Here is a 13,486-nt window from a genome sequence, read left to right as displayed (position 1 = left end):
CTGTAACTGACGCATACGCTTTCTAAAATTAATTAAAAAATCAGAAAATAACAATGGAGTACGTCATTGAACTCGTTGCGAGGCTGTGGTTTAGTAACAAGGGGTTAGGGTACAATTATAAATGTGGAGATAGCGACGAAACAAATATTGCATTCATCTCATCAATCGAGGCGCTGGTACCTGACGTGGACATTTACAAGTGGGAGGCGGCCCGGATCGATCTCAAGAAGCTGATCAAAGAACTTCTGGAGGAGAGGAGCATCCTTCAGTTACACTCGGGATACCATGCGGAGGGGCTTTTGCTGGAGGTGCTAAGAAAACACAACATTAGATCATTCCTCTCCGTGCCTCTTAAACAGAAAACTTTAATCTGGAAAGACGCGGGGGTGTGGTTCGTAGAGGTGACCAACCCGAAAATCATCAAGAGAACTTATGTGTTTTTTGACTTCGAATAAGTGTACGTCTGTGTATGTCTGAAATAAAAAAATGTTTAAAAGTGAATGAATATTTATTTATTTACCAATCATTTAGGTATTTTATAATGTTCCCAATGCGAGTACAAAAAAAATGCAAAAGCTGGTTTTTCAAAATTCGTTGTTAAGGGGCTCCTTGGCGCTAATGACATTCGATCTGAATCCTTTAGTTTTCTAATGTTTTTAAAGTGAGAACTTCTTTAGCGGCGTTGGGCACTTTCTGAGACAGCGATCACGTGATCGTAACGTTTAGATGGCCACTCAAATAGATGGCAATTAAATCAATAAAGAAAAACTCAATGACATTACATGAAAAAGGTTCTAATCTTGTACGGGTTGAAATACGAGGATCTCACAGTTACATTCAAACTTTATATCACTCAAATATAATTCAATAAAGCTACATCTTGATGAAATCGCTAATAAAAGTGAACTCTAGTAATGGTGAATAAAACTCAAAATATCATGATCAAATATATTTAGATGCGAGATCTGCAAGGTAACTTTACAATTTCTATTCGAATTTTAAAGAATTAACTGTACAAATTTGAATTTTAAACAAGCTCACTGACCAGCAATTTCGGACTAAAGTTTTTCAATAGAAAGGAGGATACATAGTGCTGCAGACATTTTGGCCTAGTCATTGAGTTTTCACTTCTGTCGGCACTCCCGGAGTGCAATCCGTTGTTTTTTTGTAGCTATAATAGCAACGACTTTTAGCAATATAGTATGCCATATTTACTTCAAAGTTCATTGTCTTCGAGATATTCGACATCAAGTTGAACAATTTTAGGCCAACAACCTGGTTTTCAGGCCATAGCTTTTGTGTTAATTATTTTAAAATTTACATCTCTGACCAGTTTTTAGAGACGTCAAAGACAAACCCAAATATGCAGATTTCGTACATGTAAGATCCTTCACAGCAATCCAGCTACGAAAAAAGTGTTATTTTTAGACAATGTTTAAAAAAATCATAAAAAAATAAGTATTCATTAGTTTCAAAATCCGGTAGACAAGAATGGAGATTAAAGATTGAAGAATCGGTAGCCATTTGTCTTATAATTCTATCTGAAGTGTAAATGTAGAAGTAACGGCTCAAACCTTGTCAAATATCGATGAAAACCGCGGGGAGCCCCTTAAGGTGAGGTTGTGTAGAGCAATGTTTCAGAGTTACTAAGCGTGTGTCATCATCGTCGTTAAAAATATATCAAGTTCGATTTCAAACAAAAACAAGACCTAACCTAATCAAAGCAAGTGCTATACCATCTACATATTATGCATAGTAGGTTCTGCCATCTTGTGGGTCCCATTGGAAGTATAAACGTCACATTTACGTCTCGCGCCAAAAATCAGATGGCTCCTATGCTGTATAGTTCATGCATGCTCCCTATTGTCAGTTCAGTACGGTGGCGCTTAAGCAATGTCAATGTGAAAACAAATCCGTTTAAAATTACAAGGAGGGATTTCATATCATCGCTAAGTAGGCGAAAGTGTGTCTGTCTGTCTGTTTGTCTGTTACCTCTTCACGCTTAAGCCGCTGAACCGATTTAGTTGAAATTTGGTATAGAGATAGTTCGAGTCCTGGGGAAAATCAGGGATATCATTCCTGAAGAGAGTGCAAAGGCGGGTGGAATTGAAAGGTTTAATGGCATTGCCTAATAATTGAAGTAAGCAATGAGCATATTGAATGATTGCTATTAGCATTATCCAGGCGCTATACCTACTTTAGCTGCTGTCACTAATTCCACGCAGACGAAGTCGCGGGCAAAAGCTAGTATTTCAATATTTTCGCTAGGATTTTTTGATTGTTTAGTACAAAAATCAACTTTACTTAAATGTAATAAGGTTGACATCTGTTGCGGGGTAGCAGAACTTCTGTGATTGTAGCTCAACTATGCGACGCTAGATGGGCTACTCGTATCTTCAAAAATAAAAATCGTAGATGCAATTTCGACATAATTTCCTTTACTGTAAATTTCAAATTATTGTAATGGGCTAGGGCTCATAGGATAATCTCTTTCGAAATAAGAAAATATGGTCAATCATCCTTTAGATAGCGTTGCGTTTGTAGTAGTGTGCATGTTGACGACATAGGTTTCCAGACCGCAGGGAAGCATCATATATTTGTTAATGCCTGGAAGATTGAGGCCTGTCTGCCCATGCTGATGCTAGCTCTGAGCTTATTGAATTGCCTTTCTTGGAACTCTTCAACGTACTTTCGGTCATTGGTTCATTTGTCTTAGAGTTTGGTAAAATGACATTCGGTCTATATGTTCAGTGGGCATGCTAAGGGTTATATTTGCAAAAACCCAGGTGTTGAGTTTGGTTAATGCTTGAGAGCTCCATGTGCATTTGGCCTGTTTAGTGTCCATATTATGCAGACGCACTGCTTGCCACCATTTGAATATTGTCTTTAGAGCTCTTTGCATTAGGTTGGATATCGTGTGGAAGAAGAAGTTTTGGGTAGAAACGATGTTAGACTAATAATGGACTGACGGATATAGGCTGTCAGTAGTCCTTTTTCCCTGCTTTTGCTATGAAGTTTACCTTGACCCGAGTCCAATTATCTGGTACGATTCACCACGCGAAACTTGCTCTGAATATTATGGCCAGATGCAGATTGCTGTAAAAGCGCCACTGATTTAAATCAAAAAGTTTGGTCTAAAGATGTTTCTTGCTATATTCCAGTCGATATTGCGTGCCACTGTGGATTCGAGGATTCCTATGGGCGCAAAGCTGTGTTTATTACTGGTTGAGTATGAACCGGGGAAGTGGGTGTCTCTGAGCAAGTTCCTCTTCCGTGTTCATAAATGTGCCATCTAGTGTTTAAGGAGACCGAGATAGTTGGTTGGTGTCTTGGAGAGTATTATGTAAGTTCATGCTCCTTTATGAGTTTGGGCAATATCAGGAGGCACCCCGTACGATTGCCCTGTCTAATATAATAAACAAATAACGGAGGCAAAAATAAGATAATGGAGAAGGTTCCGTCTAGACAGGGCAATCGTACGGGGTGCCTCCTGATATTGCCCAAACTCATAAAGGAGCATGAACTTACATAATACTCTCCAAGACACCAACCAACTATCTCGGTCTCCTTAAACACTAGATGGCACATTTATGAACACGGAAGAGGAACTTGCTCAGAGACACCCACTTCCCCGGTTCATACTCAACCAGTAATAAACACAGCTTTGCGCCCATAGGAATCCTCGAATCCACAGTGGCACGCAATATCGACTGGAATATAGCAAGAAACATCTTTAGACCAAACTTTTTGATTTAAATCAGTGGCGCTTTTACAGCAATCTGCATCTGGCCATAATATTCAGAGCAAGTTTCGCGTGGTGAATCGTACCAGATAATTGGACTCGGGTCAAGGTAAACTTCATAGCAAAAGCAGGGAAAAAGGACTACTGACAGCCTATATCCGTCAGTCCATTATTAGTCTAACATCGTTTCTACCCAAAACTTCTTCTTCCACACGATATCCAACCTAATGCAAAGAGCTCTAAAGACAATATTCAAATGGTGGCAAGCAGTGCGTCTGCATAATATGGACACTAAACAGGCCAAATGCACATGGAGCTCTCAAGCATTAACCAAACTCAACACCTGGGTTTTTGCAAATATAACCCTTAGCATGCCCACTGAACATATAGACCGAATGTCATTTTACCAAACTCTAAGACAAATGAACCAATGACCGAAAGTACGTTGAAGAGTTCCAAGAAAGGCAATTCAATAAGCTCAGAGCTAGCATCAGCATGGGCAGACAGGCCTCAATCTTCCAGGCATTAACAAATATATGATGCTTCCCTGCGGTCTGGAAACCTATGTCGTCAACATGCACACTACTACAAACGCAACGCTATCTAAAGGATGATTGACCATATTTTCTTATTTCGAAAGAGATTATCCTATGAGCCCTAGCCCATTACAATAATTTGAAATTTACAGTAAAGGAAATTATGTCGAAATTGCATCTACGATTTTTATTTTTGAAGATACGAGTAGCCCATCTAGCGTCGCATAGTTGAGCTACAATCACAGAAGTTCTGCTACCCCGCAACAGATGTCAACCTTATTACATTTAAGTAAAGTTGATTTTTGTACTAAACAATCAAAAAATCCTAGCGAAAATATTGAAATACTAGCTTTTGCCCGCGACTTCGTCTGCGTGGAATTAGTGACAGCAGCTAAAGTAGGTATAGCGCCTGGATAATGCTAATAGCAATCATTCAATATGCTCATTGCTTACTTCAATTATTAGGCAATGCCATTAAACCTTTCAATTCCACCCGCCTTTGCACTCTCTTCAGGAATGATATCCCTGATTTTCCCCAGGACTCGAACTATCTCTATACCAAATTTCAACTAAATCGGTTCAGCGGCTTAAGCGTGAAGAGGTAACAGACAAACAGACAGACAGACACACTTTCGCCTACTTAGCGATGATATGAAATCCCTCCTTGTAATTTTAAACGGATTTGTTTTCACATTGACATTGCTTAAGCGCCACCGTACTGAACTGACAATAGGGAGCATGCATGAACTATACAGCATAGGAGCCATCTGATTTTTGGCGCGAGACGTAAATGTGACGTTTATACTTCCAATGGGACCCACAAGATGGCAGAACCTACTATGCATAATATGTAGATGGTATAGCACTTGCTTTGATTAGGTTAGGTCTTGTTTTTGTTTGAAATCGAACTTGATATATTTTTAACGACGATGATGACACACGCTTAGTAACTCTGAAACATTGCTCTACACAACCTCACCTTAAGGGGCTCCCCGCGGTTTTCATCGATATTTGACAAGGTTTGAGCCGTTACTTCTACATTTACACTTCAGATAGAATTATAAGACAAATGGCTACCGATTCTTCAATCTTTAATCTCCATTCTTGTCTACCGGATTTTGAAACTAATGAATACTTATTTTTTTATGATTTTTTTAAACATTGTCTAAAAATAACACTTTTTTCGTAGCTGGATTGCTGTGAAGGATCTTACATGTACGAAATCTGCATATTTGGGTTTGTCTTTGACGTCTCTAAAAACTGGTCAGAGATGTAAATTTTAAAATAATTAACACAAAAGCTATGGCCTGAAAACCAGGTTGTTGGCCTAAAATTGTTCAACTTGATGTCGAATATCTCGAAGACAATGAACTTTGAAGTAAATATGGCATACTATATTGCTAAAAGTCGTTGCTATTATAGCTACAAAAAAACAACGGATTGCACTCCGGGAGTGCCGACAGAAGTGAAAACTCAATGACTAGGCCAAAATGTCTGCAGCACTATGTATCCTCCTTTCTATTGAAAAACTTTAGTCCGAAATTGCTGGTCAGTGAGCTTGTTTAAAATTCAAATTTGTACAGTTAATTCTTTAAAATTCGAATAGAAATTGTAAAGTTACCTTGCAGATCTCGCATCTAAATATATTTGATCATGATATTTTGAGTTTTATTCACCATTACTAGAGTTCACTTTTATTAGCGATTTCATCAAGATGTAGCTTTATTGAATTATATTTGAGTGATATAAAGTTTGAATGTAACTGTGAGATCCTCGTATTTCAACCCGTACAAGATTAGAACCTTTTTCATGTAATGTCATTGAGTTTTTCTTTATTGATTTAATTGCCATCTATTTGAGTGGCCATCTAAACGTTACGATCACGTGATCGCTGTCTCAGAAAGTGCCCAACGCCGCTAAAGAAGTTCTCACTTTAAAAACATTAGAAAACTAAAGGATTCAGATCGAATGTCATTAGCGCCAAGGAGCCCCTTAACAACGAATTTTGAAAAACCAGCTTTTGCATTTTTTTTGTACTCGCATTGGGAACATTATAAAATACCTAAATGATTGGTAAATAAATAAATATTCATTCACTTTTAAACATTTTTTTATTTCAGACATACACAGACGTACACTTATTCGAAGTCAAAAAACACATAAGTTCTCTTGATGATTTTCGGGTTGGTCACCTCTACGAACCACACCCCCGCGTCTTTCCAGATTAAAGTTTTCTGTTTAAGAGGCACGGAGAGGAATGATCTAATGTTGTGTTTTCTTAGCACCTCCAGCAAAAGCCCCTCCGCATGGTATCCCGAGTGTAACTGAAGGATGCTCCTCTCCTCCAGAAGTTCTTTGATCAGCTTCTTGAGATCGATCCGGGCCGCCTCCCACTTGTAAATGTCCACGTCAGGTACCAGCGCCTCGATTGATGAGATGAATGCAATATTTGTTTCGTCGCTATCTCCACATTTATAATTGTACCCTAACCCCTTGTTACTAAACCACAGCCTCGCAACGAGTTCAATGACGTACTCCATTGTTATTTTCTGATTTTTTAATTAATTTTAGAAAGCGTATGCGTCAGTTACAGGTTGCAGGTATTGTGATCTCATTTATGATATTATAATTGGAACCGGTGGGGGGAGGGACTGGGAGGGGGAAATGACCAAACGAGATAGTCTTATGTAATCTTTCAGTAGGAGTAGCAGAGAAAGCGTTATTATTGTTTGTCCTTGTCACACACTCACATTTTTTTTTAATTCCCCACAGTGAATTTAGTATGGTTTATGTTAGGTAACAAATAACCCGACCAAGTTACGTAGGTTATGCTTGATATGTTGTCAGGTATATTAAAACGTGTTTTCAATTTCTTCACTTTGCGTATGTTCTGTCCCTCACGGACTTTCTGACCTCTGAACTCTGACCTCTGACCATTCCGATTGAAAAGATTGAAGAGTATACCCCCAACATCGCATGAGTTTCATGACCATGTCGCATTACAGAATTACAGCATTAGTAAAATCTACTTTATTTCTAGTACTTAGAGTTAATAATCTTTCAAATAAGCTTCATTATCTGACTAAGGTTACAATACTTAATTCAAACTCTCTCTATCTGTCAAATTCTACGGTGAATGGAAGTTTACAGTCACATACGACTTTTTGTTTTCGAACGTCACGGTCTACATCTCAACGATCGGCGACGCGCATGTAACATCTCGAAATTGCAGGCGTCCATAGGCTACGGTGACTGCTCACTACCAGACGGGCCGTGTGCTTGTTTGCCACCGACGTGGTATATAAAAAAAGAAAAAAACTTATTGAACCTTTTTGCAGTCGGCAACGCGCATGTAACAACTCTAAAGTTGCAGGCATCCATAGGCTACGTTGACTGCTTACCATCATGTGAGCCGGATGCTTGTTTGCCACCGACGTATTATATAAACTTAATGGGCCTTTTTGCAGTCTGCAAACTACAAACTACATTTGATAACCAAAAGAGACAAAATCAACCGTAAATAAGTGTGCTAGAAACCCTAAATACTACATGAGCAGGGGGGCCGGAGGTGTCCGGGGTGTCGAGGTTTTCCTGAGGGTCTAATGATAATAATGATGATGATGATGATGATGATGTATAGGTTTCAAAAGTCTGAACTTGCAAGCGTCCAAAGGCTACGGTGGCTGCTTACCATCAGGTGAGCCGGATGCTTGTTTGCCACCGACGTAGTATATAAAAAAAAAAATCTGGATCTTTTTGCGGTCGGTAAACTACAAACTCCATACATTTGATAAGCACAAGCGACAAAACCAACCGCAAAAGAAAATGCATCCGTGGTAACAATAGAATTCGCAGGCGTCCATGGGCTACGGTGACTGCTTACTGTCAGGCGAGGTCGTCTGCTTGTTTGCCACTGACGTGGTATTAAAAAAAACGCCGATATAAGCCTCATATTTTAAAACAAAGTTATTGAATCTTTGGGCAGTCGGCAGCGCGCTTGTATCCACCCTGGAGTTGCAGGCGTCCAAAGGCTACGGTAACAACTTACCATCAGACGGACTGTATGCTTATTTGCCACCAATGTGGTATAATAAAAGAAAAACCCCTTTACGGTTGGTAAACTACAAACTCCATACATTTGATAAGCACAAGCGACAAAACCAACCGCAAATAAAAATGCATCCGTGTAAACTATAGAATTCGCAGGCGTTCATAGGCTACGGTGACTGCTTACTGCCAGGCGGGGTCGTCTGCTTGTTTGCCACTGACGTGGTATTAAAAAAAACGCCGATATAAGCCTCATATTTTAAAACAAAGTTATTGAATCTTTGGGCAGTCGGCAGCGCGCTTGTATCCACCCTGGAGTTGCAGGCGTCCAAAGGCTACGGTAACAACTTACCATCAGACGGACTGTATGCTTATTTGCCACCAATGTGGTATAATAAAAGAAAAACCCCTTTACGGTTGGTAAACTACAAACTCCATACATTTGATAAGCACAAGCGACAAAACCAACCGCAAATAAAAATGCATCCGTGTAAACTATAGAATTCGCAGGCGTTCATAGGCTACGGTGACTGCTTACTGCCAGGCGGGGTCGTCTGCTTGTTTGCCACTGACGTGGTATTAAAAAAAACGCCGATATAAGCCTCATATTTTAAAACAAAGTTATTGAATCTTTGGGCAGTCGGCAGCGCGCTTGTATCCACCCTGGAGTTGCAGGCGTCCAAAGGCTACGGTAACAACTTACCATCAGACGGACTGTATGCTTATTTGCCACCAATGTGGTATAATAAAAGAAAAACCCCTTTACGGTTGGTAAACTACAAACTCCATACATTTGATAAGCACAAGCGACAAAACCAACCGCAAATAAAAGTGCATCCGTGTAAACTATTGAATTCGCAGGCGTCCATGGGCTACGGTGACTGCTTACTGCCAGGCGGGGTCGTCTGCTTGTTTGCCACTGACGTGGTATTAACAAAAAACGCCGATATATGTCTCATATTTTAAAACAAACATGATGGGCCTTTTTGCAATTTCATAGCGGATGTTTTTGGAACTAACTAGCGGTGTCCACTGACGAGGCGCCACTAGCGACATCTATATTGTTAAGCGAATCGATAGTCTGTCAAGCCGGATATGTCAGAAGCAATGTAAAGCAAACTAAAGTATGGTAACCCTAGGAAACGAACAAAAGGCAGGAATGTACATCGAACAGCGATGAAATGTAAACAAAACAGTTCCACAGATAAGATATAAATGACACACGATTTTCGAACTATTCAAACGTAGTGTTGGTAGCCCACGATTTTTCAAATTTGCCGCCTTTTTCTACTGACTAGATTTGCTTGACCAAGATTAATTAACTTACCATGAACCCCCTCTGACTCTGCGGACTTTTTTAGAAATACTCAGACGGCTGCTCATCTATACATATCATAGCGGATGGTTTTAGAACTAACGTTGCGCATACATACAGTCGCCCTCTGGCGGGGAAAGTTTAGAACTAACGTTGCGCATACATACTGTCGCCCTCAGGCGGGGCTAGCGGGGATTTTTGGAACTAACGTTGCGCATACATACTGTCGCCCCCAGGCAGGGCTGGTGGGGATTTTTAGAACTAACTAGCGGTGTTCACCGACGAAGGTGCCACTAGGGATATCTATTCATTTAAGCGATTCAACAACTCACATACAAAGTGGAGACATCTATTCATCTCATAGCGGATGGTTTTGAAACTAACGTTGCGCATACATACTGTCGCCCTCCGGCGGGGCTGGCGGATATTTTTGGAACTAACGTTGCGCATACACAGTGGCGCCTCTAGCGGGGAGTAGAGTGAACTAACGTTACGCATACATACTGTCGCCCTCAGGCGGGGCTAGCGGGGATTTTTGGAACTAACGTTGCGCATACATACTGTCGCCCTCAGCCGGGGATTTTTGGAACTAAAGTCGCGCATACATACTGTCGCCCTCCAGCGGGGCTGGCGGAGATTTTTGGAACTAACGTTGCGCATACATACTGTCGCCCTCTGGCGGGGATGGCGGGGATTTTTGGAATTAACTAGCGGTGTCCACCGACGAAGGCGCCACTAGCGATATCTATTCATTTCAGCGATTCAACAACTCACATACAAAGTGGAGACATCTATTCATTTCATAGCGGATGGTTTTGGAACTAACTAGCGGTGTCCAGTGTCCACCGACGAAGGCGCCACTAGCGATATCTATTCATTTAAGCAATTCAACAACTCACATACAAAGTGGAGACATCTAAACATTTCATAGCGGATGGTTTTGGAACTAACGTTGCGCATACATACTGTCGCCCCCAGGCAGGGCTGACGGATAATTTTGGAACTAACGTTACGCATACATACTGTCGCCCCCAGGCAGGGCTGGCGGGGATTTTTGGAACTAACCTTGCGCATACATACTGTCGCCCCCAGGCAGGGCTGGTGGGGATTTTTGGAACTAACGTTGCGCATACACAGTGGCGCCTCTAGCGGGGAGTAGAGTGAACTAACCAGCGGCGCATACATACTGTCGCCCTCCGGCGGGGCTGGCGGATATTTTCGGAACTAACGTTGCGCATAGACAGTGGCGCCTCTAGCGGGGAGTAGAGTGAACTAACCAGTGGCGCCATCTAGCGGAGACCTTTGGAACTAACGTTGCGCATAGACAGTGGCGCCATCTAGCGGGGAGTAGGGTGAACTAACCAGTGGCGCCATCTAGCGGAGACCTTTGGAACTAACGTTGCGCATAGACAGTGGCGCCATCTAGCGGGGAGTAGGGTGAACTAAATTGTCACTACCTTACGCATACATACTGGCGCCCTCTGGCGGAAAAGTTTTGATCTCGGAGCGGCATAAACACACTACTGTTAAACCTCAATGGTTCACTCAATGAACTGCATCGTACTACGATTACGCGGTTCACTTTTACTTTCTGCATATTGTTTCATCGTTTACCTCAGAAACTATCTAAATAGCTACCTGTTGTCAGAATATGACTTAAATGTTACATAATTAAAGAAACGAAAGTTGCGCAAGAAACATTGTTTTCAGTACGTTTAAATACAGAAGCATTCCGATTGACAATGTCTTGAAATTGTTTTAAACATGCCCTGTAACTACTGGCAAGGTGCAGTTCTATTGAATCGGTCGTAGTTATAGGACAGCGGTTCAATTTAAGATTGATGGTTCTAATGCGTCACATCAAATGATACAAGTTAGGGCCTACTCCCATTTGTCCCGCCCGTTAAGTGATGTAAGTAAAATGTGGTGTAGTGTGGGACTATGGTTGTATTGCGTAGTTATACCTATGTAGCTTGGACTGTGATTATCAACTGGACCGAAATAAGTTGGTACCTTACCTACTTATTTTATTACATACTTACAAACTATAAACTCAAAACAAATGCAATATTTCTGGATTCTGGATGTTTAATGCTTATTATGGGGAAAGTGCTACCCGTACCTACTCGATCTAATACGAGTCGCATGGTCAGCAATAGCATAAATACCAGCTTATGCGTGTTTATTAGAAAACAGTAAAGCACGTGATGAACGTCAGAGATATCTATGGAGCGAAAAGGCGGCGATCTTTTCACTCGGAAAATGGATAATTAATAAGCACTTTCAGTTTTCGTTTGGAATGAAGCATTAATTATTGGTACCATAAGGTCTAAAGGGGCCCACTGATTAACAGTCCGCCGGACGGTATCGGCCTGTCAGTTAGAACAAAATTTTGACAGTTTCGAACAACTGACAGGCCGATACCGTCCGGCGGACTGTTAATCAGTGGGCCCCTTAAAGGAGAAGTGGATTCTTTTTTTATCATTCTGACGTCTGTGCTAGTTTTGATGAATGGAGTGTCAATCGATTCCTCTTTATAACTCGGATGACACAGGCTACATTTTAAACCGATTAAAAATGGAGAAGGTTCGGTGCGAAAGAATCCATTCAAGAACAACTCTCACTTAATCTACATTTTTTTTTTTCACAATAATGAGATTAAGCCGATAAATGGTGTAATTACAGCTTTATGGTCTTGAGTGGAGTAGATACCTAACTAACAAAAAAAAATGTACTTAACTATTTAATAGCCACAGAGTGTGTGTGCCTCGATGTAAACGCCGAAATGGTCGGCCTAAGAGTTGGCGAAACGACATAGACACATTTCACAGCAACTGGACGGATGCTGCAGTTAATCGGAAAGATTGGAAGTCTAGAGAGGAAGCCTTTGCCCAGCAGTGAGACGCTATAGGGTATTAAAAAACTTACCTATATCGATAGTCATTAAGATAAATAACACTAGAACACACTTAAACACACACATATTTGTGACACTCATAACTTCACCGTCAGTCCTTTTAATAAATTTCTAAAGTTCATAGACATATTTTTTATTCATAAAAAAAATCGCAAGCATGTTCCAGATTCGAATTCATACCGCGTGAACATGGCAAAAGCGAACGACAGGTTTAATGACGCGCAACAGAAGGGGCGCGTGCGACGGCGACAGCCACCGAAGAGAAATGCTCAAGATCGCAACCGTGACCATGCTCTACCTTCCCGCTAACCGGTAGGTTTTAATTGAAGCATCAACAAAATATTGCAAGCAAGAATTGTGCAAAATCCAAATAAAAAATATTATTTATTTTATGGTTACAACAAGCTTTTCAGCGAAGGAAAACTTTGAAAAGCCATTCCGCAATCTACATCTGCAAGATAACTGGAGGAGGTTTCTGGACTGGAGGTATCTCTCGTCTATGAGTGCATTTAGATGTAGTAGGTATAATAGTGTCTATATAACAAGGTAAAAGCTGAAGCTGATAAATATTTTTAATTGTTGGTGATACTAAATGATAACGTTGGTTTGCCGCAAGCAGTCCAGGCAGATACAGATAGATAAGAAAATATTCTAAAAAACTCATGTAGGGTCAATAAGAATTCGCACTATAGATATTGATGGTAATTATGGTAATCAGAGAGTTTGGTATTGTTCCATCTTAGGCAAAAATGCTTTCAAGAATGAAAAAGTGCACTCGACATTTTTGTAAGAGAAAACAGACCTACTTTAATTGCTTTAACTACTACAGACCTACTTTAATTGCTTTAATGTACCTATGCCTAAATAAGCTCAAGTTCACTAGATAGGTATATTTATTTATTTAAGAAATGTTATACAAAGTTTTGTTT

General features: G+C 40.5%; 1 protein-coding gene across 1 annotated transcript in view; it reads right to left on the bottom strand.

Annotated features, from left to right (window-relative positions):
* The window catches only part of LOC134664345 (lipase member H-B-like), a 53,033-nt gene extending 40,326 nt beyond the window's left edge, over nucleotides 1-12,707 (bottom strand). Inside the window, exon 1 of the mRNA XM_063520923.1 lies at nucleotides 12,569-12,707. Within this exon, the coding sequence (XP_063376993.1) occupies nucleotides 12,569-12,638 (70 nt within the window). The 5' untranslated portion in view covers nucleotides 12,639-12,707. The remainder of the gene's footprint in view (nucleotides 1-12,568) is intronic.
* Nucleotides 12,708-13,486: the final 779 nt, after the last annotated feature.

Source organism: Cydia fagiglandana, chromosome 1 (genome assembly GCF_963556715.1).
Source record: "Cydia fagiglandana chromosome 1, ilCydFagi1.1, whole genome shotgun sequence".
Taxonomy (NCBI): Eukaryota; Metazoa; Arthropoda; class Insecta; order Lepidoptera; family Tortricidae; genus Cydia; species Cydia fagiglandana.
The sequence above is the reverse complement of the archived record's forward strand: the minus strand, read 5'-3'. Positions and strand labels throughout refer to the sequence as shown.